Source organism: Schistocerca americana, chromosome 2 (assembly GCF_021461395.2).
Source record: "Schistocerca americana isolate TAMUIC-IGC-003095 chromosome 2, iqSchAmer2.1, whole genome shotgun sequence".
Lineage (NCBI taxonomy): Eukaryota > Metazoa > Arthropoda > Insecta > Orthoptera > Acrididae > Schistocerca > Schistocerca americana.
In genome coordinates, this window is record NC_060120.1 from 686,982,779 (window position 1) to 687,005,248 (window position 22,470).

Consider the following 22,470-nt stretch of genomic DNA (forward strand, 5'->3'; position numbering starts at 1 on the left):
CAATTCATTACAGTACTCTTCTCACAATGAACAGTTGATTCCATGAGAGCATTAACAGTAACATCATAGCACAGAATGCGAATGTCAATTTGACAGTCTTGGTTTAAAGTTTGGAATACTAATTATATTACACTGTGCTTTGCCTTCAAAAGTAAATCTCAGCATTGTTTAGTTTTGGCTTTTATTTCTGAACTGAAGCACTATACTCCTTCCTGGGCTGGCAATGTATGGAGCGTACACAAACTCCCATGCAGATACTTCTTCCCGCATGGTTACTGTGAGCTCCATCTCACCTTGATAACACACTTTGTCTCTTGACATGGCTTGTCACATGAAAGTAAATAATAAATCAGCACAGTACACGTGCTATCATATGTCATATTTCATTGTATGGTTTTATCGTTTTTGCATATCATTCTTTGGAAAAGTAGCCATCACTCTTCCAGTGTGTTGTATAACGTCACATATTGTCCCACTTAGGTGGATGATCTTATGACAAAGTCATTTATTATGCTTAAGTGATATATTAATTTCTGCAAATAAGTAATAACTTTCACAAGTGCATAATATTTTATTACATTGCTTGCACGATAAATAATTACAGACTTTTCTTTAATTTTATTTTTTGGTCCACCTGCCACTTTTAACAGAGTTATCAGCACTGTACCACTTTGTGTTGCTGTTACATAATCTGCTTCTCACAGCTACATATTCTGTAGACAGCCAACACTAGAACTGATTATTCCACCGCTTGAAGGCTACACTGATATTTTATTCTCTCACACCATGGAGCTGGGAAGGAAAGGGGCGGGGGGTAGCTAGGTATACGTGGGAGGAGAGAAGAGCAGAGTCTGGTGGAGCATACATGGACTAGAAGGTAACAGGGAAAGGCTGCCAGCTGCAGCTTCAGGGTGATGTGGGGTTGGGGGTTGAGAAAGGGGAGCAGAAAAGGAGAGGAGCAGAGAGGCAGAAAGACTGGTGTATGTGTTGGGAGAGAGTGGCGCACAATGAGGGTGAGGGAATGTGAATTTGGAGGAGGGCATTGGACAGAGGAAGTGGAAACTGTTGGGTGGAGGTTGTGGGGCTGTAGGTTACCACAGGTTGAGCCTGGAATAATTTTGGAAGTGGAGAATGTATTGTAAGGATAACAGGATAATTCCCATCTGTGTAGTTCAGGAAAGCTTGTGGTGGAGGTGAGGATTCAGATGGCCTGGACTGTGAAGCACTGTTTGAAATCAAGTATGTTATGGTCTACTGCATGTTGTGACATAGGGTGGTCCACTTTGCTCTTAGCCACAACTTGGTTGTGGCCATGCATTCTGGTGGTCTGCTGGTTGGTAGTCATACCAATATAAAAAGCTGCATAATGATTGCTGCTGAGCTCTGGCCTCTGATGGGGTAGGATAAGCCTGTGACAGGATTGGAATAGGAAGTGCTGGATGGATGGATTGATTGGGCAGGTCTTGCACCTGTTTCTCATGCAGGAATATGATCCTTGAGAAGGATTGGAATTCGGAGTGGCATATGGATGGACTAGGATTTTGTGGAGGTTGGGTGGGTGACGGAACACCACTTTAGGTGTGGTAAGCAAGGTCTTGGGTAGGCTGCCCCTCATTTGAAGGCATGTTGATAGGTAATCAATGTCCTGATGAAGGATATAGTTCAATTGTTCCTGTCTGGAGTGTTATTGGGTGATGAAAGTGCACTCCTTTGTGCTGGTTCTTGGGGTGTGGGAAATGGCATGGGAGATCTGTTTGCGCATTGGGTCTGGGGGATAGTGCCTGTCTGCATAGACCTTGATGAGAGTCTGAACAAAGAAGTTCTTGTCACAGCAGGTATCCTGGCCCTTGGTGGCCAGACTCTGTGGGAGCGATTTTTTGGTGTGAAACGGATGACATTTATCGAAATGCAAGTACTGTTGGTGTTTGTTGGCTTTAATGTGGACAGAAGTGTGGATGGAGGCATCAGAAAGGAGGAGGTCAATGTCCAGGAAGGTGGCACATAGGGTTGAGGAGGACCAGTTGAAGCAGATGGGAGAGTAGGTCTTGAGGTTGTGGAGGAATGAGGATAGGGTGTCTTGGACCTAAGTTCAGATGATGAAGATATCATCAGTGAACCTTAACAAGACCACAGGTTTTGGGAGGTTAGGAAGGTTTCCTCCAGATAGCCCATAAATAAGTTGGCATAGGATGGTGTGATGCAGGTGTCATTGGCTGTGTCACATTTGTTTATATACCTTGTAGTTGTGTTAGGATAAAGTTAGTGAGTTGTATGAGGAATGAGATAGTGGGTTTAGAATTTGAAGTGGGTTTGACAAGGTAATGTTCAGTAACAGCAAGACCATGGTCATGAGGGATGTTGGTGTATAGGAAAGTGTCATGAACAAGGGTATGTAGGGGTGCGGGGGATAAAGGGGTGGGGATGGTGAAAAGTCGGTGGAGGAAGTGGGTGGTATCTTTGAGATAGGAGGGCTAGGTTTTGTGGAATCGGTTGGAGGTGTTGGTCAGTGGGTGCACAATTAATGAGCTACAGGATTGTTGGGTTTGTGGACTTTAGGGAACATGAAAAAGGTGGTGTATGGGGTGTCATATAGATAAGGAGGGAAAAAGATTCAGGGGAGAGGTCCTGTGAAGGCCCTAAGGCCTTAAGCGAGGATTAGAATTTATGTAAGACTTCTGAGATGGGATCACTCTGGCAGAGTTTAAAGGTGGACAAGTCAGACAATTAGCAGAAACCTTCTGCCAGATAGTCACTGTGGTTCATCACACCAGTGGTGGAACCTTTTTTCCACAGGTAGAATTATTATGTCAGTATGTGTTCTTAGGCTGTGTATGGCTATTCTTTCTTCTGCTGAAAGGTTGGTGTTCTTAGGAAGAGAAGTATGGTGACACAAATTTGGAGGTGAGGAATTCCTGCAGGGTAGATGGTGTAGATGGTTAGGTGGGTAACGGGGGCCGCATTGGGGAGGGGGGGGGGGGGGGGGGTTTGTGGTCGGATGGCAGTATGAACTGGGAGACACAGAGTTCAATTTTGGGATTTGGTTGGAGGGATTGGTGGCAGGGAAGTGTTTCTGTTGTAGGGATCAGGTGAAGGAAAATAAGTCTTTTAAAAGTCCATTATGATCAAGTTTGGGTGCAGGGCTAAGGGCAATGCATCTGGATAGGATAGAAACATCTATGGGTCTGAGGATTTCAGTGGAAAGATTAACAGCAGTGTTCCAGGACTGTTTCGACTCTGGATTTTGTGGAGTGTTGGTAGGGATTTTTGGGAGATGTAGCAAGCTGAAGAGGTCAACTAGGCTGGGGCCGGGTGCTGTGAAGAGTTGACAATGAGGAACACTGTGGATACAGTCGGGGTTGGAAAGTGGAGCCCCAAGACTGAAGTAGGATGTCAACAGATTGGATAACTTATGGAAATGTTGTCTGTAATGCTCTTCCAGGTGCTTGGGGGGCAAGGGATTCAGTTTCAGGAATGTGATATACACTGAAGCACCAAAAAAACTGGTATAGGTATGCATATTCAAATACAGAGATATGTAAACAGACAGAATACGGCAGACAGATAGAATATGGCGCTGCAGTTGGAGGTGCCTATATAAGACAAGTATCTGGTGCAGTTGTTAGATTGGTTACTGCTGTTACAATGGCAGCTTATCAAGATTTAAGTGAGGCTGATCATGGCATTACAGTCGGCACTCGAGCGATGGGACACAGCATCTCTGAGGTAGTGATGAAGTGGGGATTGTGTCTTATGACCATTCCAAGAGTGTACTGTGAATATCAGGTATCTGATAAAACATCAAATCTCTGACATCGCTGCAGCCAGAAAAGATCCTGCAAGAACGGGACCAACAATGACTGAAGAGTATCGTTCAACATGACAGCAGTCCAAACCTTCTGCAAACTGCTGCAGATTTCAATGCTGGGCTATTAAAAAGTGTCAGGATGCAAACAATTCAATGAAGCATCATCGAGATAGGCTTTTGGATTCGAAGGCTCACTCATGTACCCTTGATGACCGCATGACACAAAGCTTTACGCCTCACCTGGGCCCATCAACACTGACATTGGACTGTTGATGACTGTAAACATGTTGTCTTATTGGACAAGTCTCATTCCAAACTGTACTGAGTGATTGGACATGAATGGTATGGAGACAGCCTCATAAATCCATGGACCCTGCATGTCAGCAGGGAACTGTTCAAGCTGGTGGAGGCTCTGTAACTGTGTGGGACGTGTTGAGTTGGAGTGATGTGGGACCCCTGATACATCTAGATATGACTGTGACATGTGAAACGTACGTAAGCATCCTGTCTGATCACGTGCATCCATTCAAGTCCATTGTGCATTCCGACAGACTTGGGCAATTCCAGCAGGACAATGCAACACCCCATATGTCCACAATTGCTACAGAGTGGCTCCAAGAACACTCTTGTGAGTTTAAACACTTCTGCTGGCTGCCAAACTCTCCAGACATGAACATTATTGAGCATATTGGGGATCCCTTGCAATGTCCTGTTCAGAAGAGATCTCCACCCCCTCATACTCTAATGGATTTATAGACAGCCCTGCAGGATTCATGGTATCAGTTCCCTCCAGCAATACTTCAGACATTATTTGAGCCCATGCCATGCCATGTCGCAACACTTCTGCTGCTCACAGTGTCCTACATGATATTAGGCAGGTGTACCAGTTTCTTTGCTCTACAGAGTATGTGGTACGGACTGCACAGCAGCAGTATCTTGTGGAGAGAACAGAGGTGGTTGTCGGATACCTGTGCCATGGAGATGTGTTTTTGCAGTATCAGCTTTGTGAGAAACAGAGACTGTCAGAATCTGAAAAGAGGAAGGTCATTGTGAAAGGAGGGGTAGGATCCAGAGTAAGGAATTTTTATGGTTGGTTAAACAATTTGGGGGGATTTCTTGGCTTAGGCAACATTCAAGGAACAGTACATGGGTCTGGTTTTAGCGAGAGGAAGGGACACTTTTCTGAACTAGTTCATAAAGTTGGGGCGTAGGTCCAATGTGGTGGGGATGGCATTGGGGAAACAGGAAATGACATAGGAAATGGATGAATGAAGATGTTAGGTGGTTGTGAGGGGAGCTGGATACCAGAAAAATACACATAGAAATACTTTAAAACGCAAATACATAAAAATATGTACAAGTACATACAAATATGTAAAAATGCACAAATAAATGTGCGAAAAATGTAAAAATATGTACAAAAAATGTATGGAACAAATGAGCTGTGGGAATATGCACGTACTGGGATAAGGGAAGTAAGAGTGGGGAGAGGAGATTCGTTAGGACAATGCTGAAAAGTTGGTGTGGCTCAGGTACGTGTTGAGAATAACATGCAAAATTATCGAAGGGCAGTGGGGGAAATGGGATGAATAGGAATAATTATAGTTATCGGCAGGAAGAATTTGGGATATGAGAAGCTGCACCAACAATGTGCATGTTCATGTTGCCGTGTGTTCTTGTGGATGAGGCCATTGATATAGTGAGCTTGGCTGTCAGTACTTGTACGTATATCAAAGTAACTCTAAATATGGCTACAGGACCTTCAGTTCTACTTTTATTACTCATATCTGATGGTTATCACAGGAGTGGGCCAAGAAGCTTTAATCTAATTAATTTCTGTTTTATTCTTGTAAAAATTAAACCTGTCCCACTAATCAACTGCGTAATAATCTAATCTCCATTGAAAATGACAAAACTTGATTGGTCCATGTTAGATTCTGAAATTTTTTTAGCCTCTAAACAATAGATAGCGATTATTTTTCAGTTGCTGAGTAATTCAACTCATGCTAACTGAGACTTAGACTGGTAAAGGCTATAGTTCTATGTTCACCTTTTTGTGGACCCTGTCATGGTCATCAGAATTTAACGGGTTGCCACATGACAATAATGAACAAATCTGAACAGTGGGTGCACTATCCTATATGATAATTCATTGTACTGTTTCATTGTTTGTGAGTACCATTTGTCTGAAAGGTAAAACTTAGGGTTACACATTACCATTCCTAAGTGATATGTAACACCACTCCTGCTCCAGCCCCAACTGTGCTCATCCTGCATCCACACCCTCTTCTCCGTGGTCTCCGTCTTTCTCTGTTCTATATCCGCCACCCATTCTAAATCAGTCCTTTACGTCACCAAGCACTAGGACCAACTACCCCTGCCTGCACCAATGGCACATCCATATCCCATGCCACTGTTGCCTCTCCCTCCCAGCTGTCAGCCTCACTATACCAAACCTCCATTAACCAAAGTACTTTAATTTTGTGTTAACTTGATATCACTGAGAGAGCATTTATTTCCCAAATAAAATACATTTGCTGTCCTGCTAGTGATGAGTTGATATCCCATGGTAATATGCATTTATATAAAAACAGAAATAAGTGTATGACCTTCAACTGCCTAACCATCCCCAGCCTTCCATGTTCTCAAACATTTTTGATTAGTTAGCCTATAACAGAATTTTGCACCACTTCACTGGCAATATCCTTTTGACAGCTGGTCAGTTTGCCTTCTGTTAAGGTTTTTCTATAGAGATTGCAATGTTTGTTTGCACTGGCTCTCTTATGGGAGAACTAAGCAAGGAAATCATCAGCTCACATTATCTGTGCCACTGACAAGACCATAAAATTCTGTTAAAAAAAATAACAGAAGACTATGTTAAAAATGATATTACAGAAATGAAACTTAATTCAGAGTGAGGAGACCTTACATGTGCTGCCCTGAAAAGTTCAATATTTGGACTAAATCTGTTCATTACCTACCTACTTTACCTGACAAGAAAACTGAAGCGCCCAGAATGGGAGGAGAAAAGAAAATACTGATGAGCTCAGGGCATATCTTATGTTACTTCAGAGATTACAAACTCTTGCTGGCAGTAGAGTAACTCAGCATCATGCCAACAGATCATAGACACACGATGTGTGCACGAGCATTGCCCGGATAAAAGATGACACACAATACTGTCACACAAGAAGTAACACATAAGGACATGGGATGTATGTGATATACTGTTAAGCTGGCACAGTTCCTTCAATGACTATCAGCTGTGACCTGAAAGCATACCTGATGGATCCTCGCACCATGGTGCCAGGAGTAACACCACTGTGCCTCTCCAAAACATTGGGAGAATGAGTCTTCTTGCCAGGTCTCTGCCATACTTGCCAGTGATGGCCACCAAGGGCAGTGCTAGACTGCAGTTAATCAATGATCACAGTGTGACACCATTCATCTGCAGTCCTGAACCTAATGTGATGCCATTAATCAGCAGTCTGTGCTTTCTGGTCACAACACCGTTCTAAATGCAGTCATCTGCCTTATGGTGTTGACAAGAGCCTACTTGTCATATGATAAGTAACTAGTCTGGCTAGTCTCCAACCAATGGTGAGGGATGACAGAGAAATTTGCAGGGAGACCATTACTTGTTCCTGGATTGCAGGTGCAGATGTGAAGGGGTTATGATGTGCATGGTGCATAATATGGCAATCTTCCCTTGTGGTTGCCAGATGGCTTGACTGGAACTTTGATGATGAGCCCTCAAGTTTCCATTCAGTCCAGTATTGGGCCACTGTGACATCTGAATACTCCAGAAATCGGGATATTACATGTTTCGACCAACCAGCCAAATGCATATCGACAGTGAGGTCCTTTTCAGTATCAGGCAGTGCTGATTGCTCTGTCACAAACAAATACACAGCATCTCCATGTTCTTCACAGTGATCACTCAACATCTGATGTGATTCACACCCCTTATATACCCCAACAGTCTTGGTGACAGCACTAAACACAAACAACACTAATACCCTCTTGTGGCTATTCAACCTGGTGCAAAGACTTGCAGCTCTAATCCCTTATCTACCTACCTACAGTGTGAATGTGTACAATGTGTACAAAGTTACCTTGACATCCTGCCATATCTTCTTGGTGCTTCACTTTTTTGGTCAGGCACTGTATGTTCAAAAGCAAATCATCTCATTCTCATTTAATTTCTGTGAATCACATGAACTAGTGACCACATGTCAAAATGGTTGGCTCAGCAAGAACAATGCTGTTTCTTCTTTCCATCCATGTATAAACAGATGTACTGCTTCACATCCAGTGTTGTTAACAGAGGTGGTGCACTTACAGAGGAAGAAACCCAACTGCTCTTTCCATACCTGAATTCTTTTTTACAATTGTGCATGTATAATATGTCCTTTCCACAGTTGTGTTTGTTATCTTCCATTGCTAATACTGTTATTTACAACATTTCTTACTAAATTAACCATTGTATCTCATGCACAATTTGTGAAATCAAACACTGAAGCTCTATGTTCTGTTTAAAGGATCAATGGTCCAATGTCTGAGGTGGAATTGTGATGCGAACATTTTGGCTGCCATTCAAGATACAAGACTGTCTGTCTGGTATTATCCTCCTGTTTTGCACATTGATAAGAGGCTTGTTAAGAAGACAGTGTTAGTAAAAGACATCAGGTGAGACAGATATTTTTGAGAAATGTATTTGTTAACACTATGTTTAATGCATTACTATTTCAAGTTAATGCATATTTTATTACTGTATTATTTTCTTTAAAATTTTTATTTGTCTTACAACACTCGATAAGGTTTCAGTACTAGTGTAAAATATGTTAATTAGAAAATGTTTAAATTGAAACCCAAAAGACTATTATTTCTTTCTTACAACAACTGTCTAAAGACTCCAGATGTCACTTCCTTTTTTCACCATATCATTTTTATTTCCGTAGATTATTTCACTCTTTTCCTCTAACTGTTTCAACTTTTGAATGATGATAGTTTGAAAACAATCATTTTGAAAACATGTATTTTATCCATCTTTTTTTTTTTTTTTTTTTTCCATGGTTTTCTAGTCAGTGGTCTATGGTCCATCAGCCATTTGTTCCAGAATAATTGTTTTTACATACAGTTTTTAGGGTTCACTGATTTGACTTAATTTAAATTTCAACAAACATTCAGCATTTTATTGACACTCTTTTAAGATGGGTTTATAGGACTTCTTATGTTTCTATCATAAAGGACTTTTACTGTTGTTTTAAAGATATTTTGTTTATTCTAACCAGACTCAGATTTCACTGAAAACAGTAAGGACACTGATGATGAAACTGTCATGTGCCATAAACACAAACCATCATCATCATAAAGTTTACGGGAGTGCCACATGAATTTAATGTAAGTGATACTGCATTGAACTGTGACTGTGCCAATCTTACAGTACTTCTGTACAGTTTTTGAACTTTAGTACAACACACAAAACAGTAATTTGCACATTCTACTTAAATCAGTAGACAGGGCGTTCTCATTGACAAATTACTTTAGTTTCAGACTCAATTGCATTACACATGATGTCACAAGAAATGCTATAATAAGGGGTCTATCCCGAGACTTAAGACAAGAGACTGCCTAAAGTATACATCCAAGCTTGACATTCTCTTCTTCAGCGTTGTTCATTTGGGCTCATGGAATCATCTGTCTGGCATATTCCTTGGAGCTGTGGTTGGTGATGATGTCTGTGTGCACTTATTCTGAAGTCATAACATTTACTGCTGCACTGCAAAGTCACCTGTAGCCCAATGAATACTTCAGACAGAAGGTGCACAAGTCCAAGCTGAAACAAATATTATGTTCAATACATAAAAAAACATGGGTTTACAGAACAACATCTTACGTAAGATTAATGGCTACAAGAGCAACACTATGACTCACTAAGTTTACTTATTCATACCTAACACTGAGGGAGCAGAAATGTTAGCTTGGTAACCTTTGCATACACTTTAAAATTTCTGTGATCTCAAACTTTCCGCTCCCTTTTGACCTGCCACCCGTGTGAATGAGTGAACATAACTAATTTCTACATTTTTATATAACTACCTAAATGATTAGAATATAATAGAGGGAAACATTCCACATGGGAAAAATATATCTAAAAACACAGATGATGTGACTTACCGAACGAAAGTGCTGGCAGGTCGATAGACACACAAACAAACACAAACATACACATGAAATTCAAGCTTTCGCAACAAACTGTTGCCTCATCAGGAAAGAGGGAAGGAGAGGGAAAGACGAAAGGATGTGGGTTTTAAGGGAGAGGGTAAGGAGTCATTCCAATCCCGGGAGCGGAAAGACTTACCTGCTTGTGTCTGTGTATGTGCGGATGGATATGTGTGTGTTGGCGAGTGTATACCCCTTTTTTCCCCCTAAGGTAAGTCTTTCCGCTCCCGGAATTGGAATGACTTCTTACCCTCTCCCTTAAAACCCACATCCTTTCGTCTTTCCCTCTCCTTCCCTCTTTCCTAATGAGGCAACAGTTTGTTGCGAAAGCTTGAATTTCATGTGTATGTTTGTGTTTGTTTGTGTGTCTATCGACCTGCCAGCACTTTCGTTCGGTAAGTCACATCATCTGTGCTTTTAGATATACCTAAATGATTGTGTATATTATTCCTTTCTTCATATATATAATGCCCTGTTTGCTAGATCTAATCTATTCAAAGAAAGGCATCAAAGAATCCTGTTTCAGTATGACCTTAACACAAAATTACTATCTTTCTTTTCATAGCAATTATTAATGTGTAACTTTATATTTGTCTGCAACTGCCTGTAGTGTGTTGCTGGTTAAATTAATTAAATTATTGTATAAAATGGTAATGAATCATCATCAAAAGAACCAGTTCCATTATTACAATTAACTGCTAAGGAGTGTTGGAAGAAGGGGATATTGATTCATACACCCAATGCCTTGCAAAAATCTGACTGCCATTTGCTATCATAGATTGATATTTTATCTGCAAGAAACTTCGAGAGATCATGATGGAATTATGTGCTAACAATCCATAGCAGTAATACTATCTAAATGCGTTTGATATTCACTAAATAGACTGGAAGTCATCTGTGGATATAGTGCCATACAAAACTTACATAAACTACTCTTAATATAGCCACCCTGTAGAAAAATATAAATCTCTCATATGTAGATATTCAAATAAATGTTCCCTTAGAAAACTTATCATACTGTAGTAAAGAACTTAAAGTTGTGCACAAATTTTAGTTCAGGTGGGGTACATGAATTCTGAATGTTATTTTAGGGACAGGTATTGTTTGCCTCAGAACATAGCTTATGTAAGATAGAGACTCAGGAAGGATTTATGCTCCTTTGCATCTTACTGCCATTTACATTGATAATCATCGTAACAACATCAACTATCCAAGTAATTGTCTATGAAAACAGATTTCCTTAAATCAGACTAAGAACAGCCGACCAGTTGCAAAGGATAAAGTAATCTTTACCTAGGTTTCAATAGATATAAATCTATCTTCTTCAGAAGACGGCAGTATTATAACATGAAGTGATATGTCCTTATCGTTTAGGCAAACATCCGCATAGTTACATTAATCATATAAAATATAGCCCTGAAAACAGGGTTTGTCAAACAAATAAAATAGGTACATAGAAGTTGCAGAGCGCCTAGAGTCGCTTAGGCGCTCTGCAACTTCTATGTACCTATTTTATTTATCTAAAAAGAAAGATGATGAAACTTACCAAACAAAAGCGCTGGCAGGTCGATAGACACACAAACAAACACAAACATACACACAAAATTCTAGCTTTCGCAACCAATGGTTGCCTCGTCAGGAAAGAGGGAAGGAGAAGGAAAGACAAAAGGATATGGGTTTTAAGGGAGAGGGTAAGGAGTCATTCCAATCCCGGGAGCGGAAAGACTTACCTTAGGGGGAAAAAAGGACAGGTATACACTCGCACACACACACATATCCATCCACACATACACAGACATCTGTGTCTGTGTATGTGTGGATGGATATGTGTGTGTGTGCGAGTGTATACCTGTCCTTTTTTCCCCCTAAGGTAAGTCTTTCCGCTCCCGGGATTGGAATGACTCCTTACCCTCTCCCTTAAAACCCATATCCTTTTGTCTTTCCTTCTCCTTCCCTCTTTCCTGACGAGGCAACCATTGGTTGCGAAAGCTAGAATTTTGTGTGTATGTTTGTGTTTGTTTGTGTGTCTATCGACCTGCCAGCGCTTTTGTTTGGTAAGTTTCATCATCTTTCTTTTTAGATATATTTTTCCCACGTGGAATGTTTCCCTCTATTATACCTATTTTATTTGTTTGACAAACCCTGTTTTCAGGGCTATATTTTATATGATTAATGTAACTATGCGGATGTTTGCCTAAACGATAAGGACATATCACTTCATGTTATAATACTGCCGTCTTCTGAAGAAGATAGATTTATATCTATTGAAACCTAGGTAAAGATTACTTTATCCTTTGCAACTGGTCGGCTGTTCTTAGTCTGATTTACGTGGAACCGTTGCTGTAGCGCAGCTATGTTTAAAGTACAGATTTCCTTGTTATAAGGGATACTTTATAGTTCAAACAATGGAAAATCCAGAATGGAATATAACAATACCAGAGAAGGAAAGTTGCTACTCACCATATAGTGGAGATGCTGAGTCATGGTTAAAAAATAAATAAATGGATCCTTGCTCCTTCCATCTGTGTCAATACAGAAAGGTTTCCTTATCCCTAGCCAGATCCCAGCCCACATACTTTTCCTGCATTGTTGCTTGGCTCACGAAATTCCGCCTAATGGCCTTACCATCAAATTACCTCCACCTGTTCAGATTCCGCCAATCCTTAGCCATTACCAATGTAGTCCTGCAAAACAATATCAACCAAGACCAATCCTCCTTGCAGTACCTTCTCTCCAGCCACAAAATTCTCCTGCTATGTAATCCCAAATTCCTGGAACCCATAACACACATTGAAACCCTTGCCCTGCAGGAACTTGAGCAATATGCACAACACCACCACAAAAATCTCTCCATCCTACTCACTTCCTACTCCCGCCTTGGAGTACCACTGTCCAACACTTCTACAACAACCTCCAAACCTCCCCCACCCCCTCATAGCTGACAAACCCTGTCTTGCAGACCTACTACACTTAACCCACCCTCCAAAACTTCCTCCCACCACCACACAAAACCCAGAACCTAAACAGACCCACAACACAGTTATGAACCTTTCCTCCAGAAGACTTAGTCCCACAGAAACATCAGTCCTTTCCAAAGGCCTCACCTTTTGCTCCACTTCCAAGTTCAACTATGCAGGACTGTTTATAGACCTTCTCTCCTTCTCCCAGTCCCTACAGTGTAAACACATTTTTGCCATCGAGCCAACCAATCAGACTCAACCAAAGACCAATATTGAAGCCTGCCTAACTCACTTCACTCCTCCATCCAACTGTGATCCATACCCACTGCCTCCAAACCACCCCATTAACTTTCCAGAATTTCTTAACCTCGAACCTTGCCTCAACATCATTCCCCAAATCCCTCAACATGAAAACTAACCTTACATCCACAGAAAGAACCACAGTCCACCACCAAAACTGATCCTGACCTTATAATCCTACCTGCTGACAAAGGCTCCACCACCATTGTTTTGAACCGCAAGGATTACGTGGCAGGACTCTGTCAGTTGTCAGATACTTCCACCTACAAACCATGCCACAGTGCCCATTCCAGTAATCCAGCAAGATCTCCAGTCACTACTCAAATCCTTAGGCACATCCCAGAACCTCTCCCCAGAGTCCAGAGTCTACTTACCCCTACCACTCCCTGCACTCCTACCTTCTACATGCTTCCTAAAGTCCATAAACCCAACCACCCAGGACACCCCATTATGGGCGGTTACTGTGTGACCACTAAGAGAAACTCTGCTCTCGTAGATCAACACCTTCAACCTATTACCCGGAACCTATCCTCCTATATAAAAGATACCAACCATTTTCTTGGCCGACTCTCCACAGTTCCTATCCCTTTACCACACGGTGCCCTGCTCATCACTATTGATGCCACCTCCCTGTACACTAACATTCCTATTGCCCATGGCCTTACTGCTATCGAACACTACCTTTCGAAATACCCGATGGATTCCAATCCACCAACCTCCTTCCTAGTCTCCATGACCAACTGTATCCTCACCCACAATTACTTCTCCTTTGAAGGCATTACCTACAAACAAATCTATGGTACAGCTATGGGCACCCGCATGGCACCATCCTATGCTAACCTGTTCATGGGCCATCTAGAGGAATCCTTCCTAAAAACCCAGAATCCTAAAACCCTCACCTGGGTCAGATTAACTGATGACATATTTGCTATTTGGATTGAAGGTGAGGACACCTTATTCACATTCCTCCAGAACCTCAACAACTTCTCCCCCATTTGCTTCACCTGTTCATACTCAACCCAACAAGCCACCTTCCTAGATGTTGACCTCCACCTCAGAGATGGCTACATCAGTACCTCCATCCATATCAAACCTACCAAACACCAGCAATACCTCCACTTCGACAGCTGCCACTCATTCCATACCAAGAAGTCCCTTCCGTACAGCCTAGCCATCTGTGGTCGTCACATCTGCAGTGATGGGCAGTCCCTCTCAAAATATACCGAGGGTCTCACTGAAGCCTTCACTGACCATAATTATCCTCCCATCCTTGTACAAAAACAAATCTCCCGTGCCTTATCTTTCCAATCCTTCCACCACCTCCCAAAGTCCAACAGTCCGACCACAGAGGAGCATTCCCCTCGTAACTCAGTACCATCCGGGACTGGAGCATCTGAATTACTTTTTCCACCAGGGTTTCGATTACCTCTCGTCATGCCCTGAAATAAGAAATGTCCTGCCCACTATCCTCCCACCCCTCCTACTGTGGTATCCCGCAGTCCACCGAACCTACACAATATACTCGTCCATCCTTACACAACCCCTGCTCCCAATCCCTTACCTCATGGCTCATAACCCCTGTAATAGATCTAGATGCAAGACCTGTCCCATACATCCTCCTACCACCACCTACTCCAGTCTGGTCACTAACATCACCTATCCCATCAAAGGCAGGGTTACCTGTGGAACCAGTCATGTGATTTACAAGCTAAGCTGCAACCACTGTGCTGCATTCTTTGTAGGAATGACAACCAACAAGCTGTTTGTCTGCATGAATGGCCACTGACAAACTGTGGCCAAAAAACAAATGGACCACCCTGTTGCTGAAAACGCTGCCAAACATGAAATCCCTCGTCTCAATGACTGCTTCACAGCCTGTGCCATGTGGATCCTTCCCACCAACACCAGCTTTTCTGAATTACTTAGGTGGGAAATTTCTGTGCAATACATCCTATGTTCCTGTAACCCTCCTGGCCTCAACCTTCATTAGTCACTGTCCTCACCCATCCAGCCCCCTCCCTGTTCCCATTCCAGCACTACACAGCCATGATTTCACCACCATACCCAGTCTTTTAATTTCTTTTTATTTCTTTCCTTTCCGCTACTTACCCCCTCCCCCTTCTGCACCTTCTCTCCTGCCCCTATCTAAACTGCAACACTTCACTGTCTGCCACTCCCTCCCCCTCCCTGCCCCAGCCTCCTCCTTACCCCCACCCAGTCGCCACTCCAATCTTGCACTGGTGCTGCTGCTGGCAGTGTGGTTTCAGCTCTCTGAGACTGCAGACGTGTGTGCAAGTTGCGTTTGCTTTAGTGTGTGTGTGTGTGTGTGTGTGTGTGTGTGTGTGTGTGTGTGTGTGTGTCTACTGCTGACAAAGGCCTTAATGGCCAATAGCTATAATTGTGTGAATATTTTTGTTCTGCCTACCACGACTCAGCATCTCCTCTGTATGGTGAGTAGCATCTTTCCTTCTCTGGTATTGATACTTTATAGTTCCTTGCACAACTACTAAAATGTAGACTGGTCTCCTGAATATGAACATACTCTCCCTAGGAGCAGTTACTTGTATAGATCTTGCACACACAAACCGTAAAACACCTCCATCAGTACTAAACCGTTTCAAAAATAACAAAACAGATTAGTTTCCTGATCATTCTAAAATTGTGTGCTAAGATTAATTCTGAACCTCAGCACTCAAATCTTCTTCCATACAAGTTGTAGTTTCTTCATTGTTTATAATGCTGCTAGCTTATACCAGCGTTATATCACTACAAGGATGTATGTCATTCCTTCCCACTCTCAAGGCAGGGGTTCATAAGGGTCCACGGCCACTAAATCCCAGAGGTTATGAATCATTGGCTAAAATAATGTATGTGTTCCACTTGTTGATGTTTCTAGAGTTTGATACAAACTAGAGGTTCCAAGTAATCTTTTTACTTGTATGTACATTTTCTTAAATTAATAGTATTCTTTATACACAGTATACCTTCCTTTGCTCCAAATTGTGCATATTCTAGATGTAAGTGCTGTACTAGTATGAGTACTGCACATCATGGTATACACACCACCCAATTGTTCATTCTATTATTCTTATGGAATAAGACACCCTTATGTATTTTCCATTTACCATCTCTTTGTGACTCTGCTATTTTTTTTTTTTTTTTTTTATTTTTTTTTTATTTTATTTTTTTTTTTAAATAAGATGAGCCTGTAAAAATGTATCTTCTCTTTGCGTACTTCCTACATTATTTGCTAATTGTCTACTCTCCCAGTCAGGAAACATATTGCAAATTGTCACTCTTATTGTCACCCCTTAGCCAGCGCAGATACACAACACTCTTCTACCAACAACACACTATGGTATTGAAAAATGAGAACAATATTCTCCCACTGCACTTGAGTGGATTTTAGCCTACATTTTAGTAGTTGTACAGGGAGCTTAAAACAAGGAACCCTGTTTTCATAGATAATTACTTGGACAGCTGATGTTATTAGGATGGTTATCAATGTTATTAGCAGTAAGATGCAGAGGATCATAAATCCTAGGTCTCCTACAATGAATTGTATTGGTCCCATCTCCTTTTTCTTTTATCTCCTTCCATACAGGTTGTAGCTCTCTCCATTGTATACAGTGTTAATAGCTTATTCCAGCATTTAACCACTACAAGGATGTGTTGTTCCTTCCTGCCCACTAGGCAGTGGTCCATAAAGGTCCATGGTCACTACTAAATCCTGGAGGCATTTAGATATAATTGGGTACAATAATATATGTATGCCACTAGTTGATGCTTTTCTGTTTTATGTAAAATGCAAGTTCTAAGTAATCTTTCTACTTGTCTGCACATGTTCTTAAAGTAACAATATTTTCTTACATGCAACATACTCCAGAGAGTGCATTATCCCAACAGCCTTGCCACAGTGGTAACACCAGTTCCCATCAGATCACCGAAGTTATGTGCTGTCTGGCTGGGCTAGTACTTGGATGGATGACCATCTGGTCTGCTGGGTGCTGTTGGCAAGTGGGGTGCACTCAGTCCTTGTGAGGCAAACTGAGGAGCTACTTGATTGAGAAGTAGTTACTCTGGTCTCGTAAACTGACATATGGCCGGGAGAGTGGTGCGCTGATCTTATGACCCTCCATATCTGCATTCAGTGATGTCTATGGGCTGAGTATGACATGGCGGCTGGTCAGTACGATTGGGCCTTTATAGCCTGTTCAGGTGAAGTTTAGTTTTAATGTCCCATACTGCACACAGTAGTATGCACAACACCCAACTGTTTGTTACATTAGTCTTATGGAATATGACATCCTTATGCATCTTCCACTTATCATATTCTTGTGACTGAGATTTTTCAAGTTCCTCAGTATGACCCTGTAAGAATGTCTCTTCTCTTTGTGTAGTTGCTATATTATTTGCCAATTGTCTTACCTACAGAAGGCATTTATTATTTTGTAGTATGCAGACTACAAATTGTCATCTCTCTGCTGTATCTCTGTCTGTTTCTACACATATTGGCAGTTGTGGTGACATATCTCATACTATGCTGTTGTGATCTTTTACATACTCTGTTGTGAACTTTGAATAATGGCTAGAATAGGGAGATGGGCATAAAATAGAATGTATAATGGAAAGTGATTAATAATTGCTGCTTGAATAATCAAAGAAATTGGAAAGAATAATTGAAAGAAATTGGAAGGTACACATATCCCGAGTGAATTTTAACTGACATTAATATCAACAGACCTTCAATATTCAATACATATATTCAGCATTTAAATTTACATACTTCTTTTTCTTGTTACTGCCATTGTGCATAGAGCTTGGTATGACAATACTGGTTCCGGAATGCTCCTCCTCTGTTCATGCAAATCATCTTGTCTGCTTCAATCCTCTTGATGCAGGATTCTCGGCACGGGTGAAATGATGAACAGATGCAGTTCATTATATAAGTAGTCATACATAAATTGCTACTTCTTAATAAAAAAAAAAAAGATATTGTACTATGGTATTACTGTCTCATTCCATACTAATAAATATTTAAATTATTTACAAGATCATACTGCAACAAACGTTTCCTTTTTCATTATACTATAATTCCTTTGCTTCCTTTTTAACATTCTGCTCATAAGAGCTATTGGACTGTGTTTATTATTAATCTTCTGGAGAATCTGGCAACCCAAACCATGGTCTGGAATGAAACAGCTAGAAAAAATTTGGGTGGTGTAGTAATTGTGCACACAATAAACTATTTTGAATTCTGTTTCATATTGCTGAGTCCATTTCCAGAGCATTTTTCTGTTACTGATGTTAATAAATTTGTTGTATTCGAAATTGCATTTGCCATGAACGTATGGTAAAATCCTATCACACCTAAATATGTCTTTGTTTTTGTGGTGCAGGATATGGTTTTATGGCATCCAGCCATTGTGGAGCAGGCTTTATTCCTTGTATGTTAATAATATGTCCTAAGAACTCTACTTCTTCCTTGCCAAACTGAGATTCTGATAACTTAATGCTGGTGCCTTCTGATTTGAGGTTTGTAAACAGTTGTTCTAAGGTTTTGCAATGTTCAGTCTACATTTTGGAAATAACAACAATGTTGTCTACACAGATTAACACTTTTTCTCTGAGGTCTTGTCCTGTAATATTATATAATGCTCACATAATAACAGACACAGGCATTTTCAAACCAACACAAATACTTTGAACTGATAGCATCTCCCCTCAAAAATAAATACAGTTTATTTCCTTGGATGTTTTGATAGAGATATTTGCCAGTATCCTGGTCTCAGATCCAGCTGCTAAGGTGTTTAAGACCTGCAAAAATTGTCAATAATTTATTGATTATAGGTGTTCTATCTCTTTCTATTCCCATTATTTTATTTACATTTCTTGCATCTGGTACTAATTGTGCATAGCCATCTGGTTCCTTCACTACTACCACAGGATTATTGTAACAGCTGCCAGATGTTTCAGTTACAGCCCAGTCTTTCACTCTCCCAATTTCTTGTTTGACTGCTTCTTTCACCACAAGAAAACATGATAAAGTTAGATGAAAAATGGTTTGTGTTGTTTTATTTTAAGCTCACACACATAACTTAAAAATGGAAATGGATAGGTTAAAGTTAGATCTAGTGGGAATTAGTGAAATTTGGTGGCAGGAGGAACAAGATTTTTGGTCAGGTGAATACAGGGTTATAAATACAAAGTCAAATAGGGGTAATGCAGGAGTAGGTTTAATAATGAATAAAAAAAATAGGAGTACAAGTAAGCTACTACAAACAGCATAGTGAACGCATTATTGTGGCCAAGATAGACACAAAGCCCATGCCTACTGCAGTAGTACAAGTTTATATGCCAACTAGCTCTGCAGATGACAAAGAAATTGATGAAATGTGTGAGGAAATAAAAGAAATTATTCAAATAGTGAAGGGAGACGAAAATTTAATAGTCATGGGTGACTGGAATTCAAGCGTAGGAAAAGGGAGAGAAGGAAACATAGTAGGTGAATATGGATTGGGGCTAAGAAATGAAAGAGGAAGCCATCTCGTAGAATTTTACGCAGAGCATAACTTAATCATAGCTAACACTTGGTTTAAGAATCATGAAAGAAGGTTGTATGCATGGAAGAACCCTGGAGATACTAAAAGGTATCAGATAGATTATATAATGGTAAGACAGAGATTTAGGAACCAGGTTTTAAATTGTAAGACATTTCCAGAGGGAGATGTGGACTCTGACCACAATCTATTGGTTATGAACTGTAGATTAAAACTGAAGAAACTGCAAAAAGGTGGGAATTTAAGGAGATGGGACCTGGATAAACTGAAAGAACCAGAGGCTGTACAGAGTTTCAGGGAGAGTATAAGGGAACAACTGACAGGAATGGGGGAAAGAAATACAGTAGAAGAAGAATGGGTAACTTTGAGGGATGAAATAGTGAAAGCAGCAGAGGATCAAATAGGTAAAAAGACGAGGGCTAGTAGAACCCCTTGGGTAACAGAAGAAATATTGAATTTAATTGATGAAAGGAGAAAATATAAAAATGCAGTAAATGAAGCAGGCAAAAAGGAATACAAACGTCTCAAAAATGAGATCGACAGGAAGTGCAAAATGGCTAAGCAGGAATGGCTAGATAATAAATGTAAGGATGTAGAGGCTTATCTCACTAGGGGAAACATAGATACTGTGTATAGGAAAATTAAAGAGACCTTTGGAGAAAGGAGAACCACTTGCATGAATATCAAGAGCTTTGATGGAAACCCAGTTCTAAGCAAAGAAGGGAAAGTAGAAAGGTGGAAGGAGTATGTAGAGGGTCTATACAAGGGCAATGTATTTGAGGACAATATTACGGAAGTGGAAGAGGATGTAGATGAAGATGAAATGGGAGATATGATACTGCATGAAGAGTTTGACAGAGCACCAAAAGACCTGAGTCGAAACAAGGCCCCCGGAGTAGACAACATTCCATTAGAACTACTGACAGCATTGGGAGAGCCAGTCCTGACAAAACTCTACCATCTGGTGAGCAAGATGTATGAGACAGGCAAATTACCCTCAGACTTCAAGAAGAATATAATAATTCCAATTCCAAAGAAAGCAGGTGTTGAAAGATGTGAAAATTACCGAACTATCAGTTTAATGAGTCACAGCTGCAAAATACTAACGCGAATTCTTTACAGATGAATGGAAAAACTGATAGAAGCTGACCTCGGCGAAGATCAGTTTGCATTCCGTAGAAATGTTGCAACACGTGAGGCAATACTGACCCTAAGACTTATCTTAGAAGAAAGATTAAGGAAAGGCAAACCTACATTTCTAGTGTTTGTAGACTTAGAGAAAGTTTTTGACAATGTTGATTGTAATACTCTCTTTCAAATTCTGAAGGTGGCAGGGGTAAAATACAGGGAGCGAAAGGCTATTTACAATTTGTACAGAAAGCAGGTGGCAGTTATAAGAGCCGAGGGACATGAAAGGGAAGCAGTGGTTGGGAAGGGAGTGAGACAGGGTTGTAGCCTATCCCCGGTGTTATTCAATCTGTATATTGAGCAAGCAATAGAGGAAACAAAAGAAAAGTTTGTAGTAGGAATTAAAATCCATGGAGAAGCAATAAAAACTTTGAGGTTCGCCGATGACATTGTAATTCTGTCAGAGACAGCAAAGGACCTGGAAGAGCAGTTGAACGGAATGGACAGTGTCTTGAAAGGACGGTATAAGATGAACATCAACAAAAGCAAAATGAGGACAATGGAATGTAGTCAAATTAAGTCGGGTGATGCTGAGGGAATTAGATTAGGAAATGAGACACTTAAAGTAGTAAAGGAGTTTTGCTATTTGGGGAGCAAAATAACTGATGATGGTTGAAGTGGATTGGATATAAAATGTAGACTGGCAATGGCAAGGAAAGCGTTTCTGAAGAAGAAAAATTTGTTAACATCGAGTGTAGATTTAAGTGTCATGAAGTCATTTCTGAAAGTATTTTTGTGGAGTGTAGCCATGTATGGGAGTGAAACATGGACGATAAATAGTTTGGACAAGAAGAGAATAGAAGCTTTCAAAATGTGGTGCTACAGAAGAATGCTTAAGATTAGATGGGTAGATCACATAACTAATGAGGAAGTATTGAATAGAATTGGGGAGAAGAGGAGCTTGTGGCACAACTTGACTAGAAGAAGGGATCAGTTGGTAGGACATGTTCTGAGACATCGAGGGATCACCAATTTAGTATTGGAGGGCAGCGTGGAGGATAAAAATCGTAGAGGGAGACCAAGAGATGAATACACTTAGCAGATTCAGAAGGATGTAGGCTGCAGTAGGTACTGGGAGATGAAGAAGCTTGCACAGGATAGAGCACCATGGAGAGCTGCATCAAACCAGTCTCAGGACTGAAGACCACAACAAAACACATAAGTTTTAATCACTTCTGGAGATAACGAAAAAATATCTTTATGCTTTATCAAAATGTCTATTAATACATTCTGTTCAGTCTCATTTAAGTATCACAAAGTAATTTAATTTGTTAGATTAAAAAACTACTCATCAAGCAGTAACAGAATACGCACATAAAAGACAGTTGTAATTGGCAAGCTTTTGGCCAGTAACTCCTTCTTCAGGGAGAGGGGTGGGAGGGGAAGAAAGAGGGTTTGAAGGAAAAGTACTGGAGAGGTCTAGGAAAAGGGG

General features: G+C 40.7%; 1 protein-coding gene across 3 annotated transcripts in view; it reads left to right on the forward strand.

Annotated features, from left to right (window-relative positions):
• LOC124595671 (intraflagellar transport protein 80 homolog) overlaps positions 1–22,470 on the forward strand; it is a 435,858-nt gene that overhangs the window by 285,439 nt on the left and 127,949 nt on the right. For all 3 annotated transcript variants that reach the window (XM_047134522.1, XM_047134521.1, XM_047134523.1), the window contains one exon: positions 8,347–8,494. In XM_047134522.1, coding sequence (XP_046990478.1) covers positions 8,347–8,494 — 148 coding nt within the window. The remainder of the gene's footprint in view (positions 1–8,346; positions 8,495–22,470) is intronic.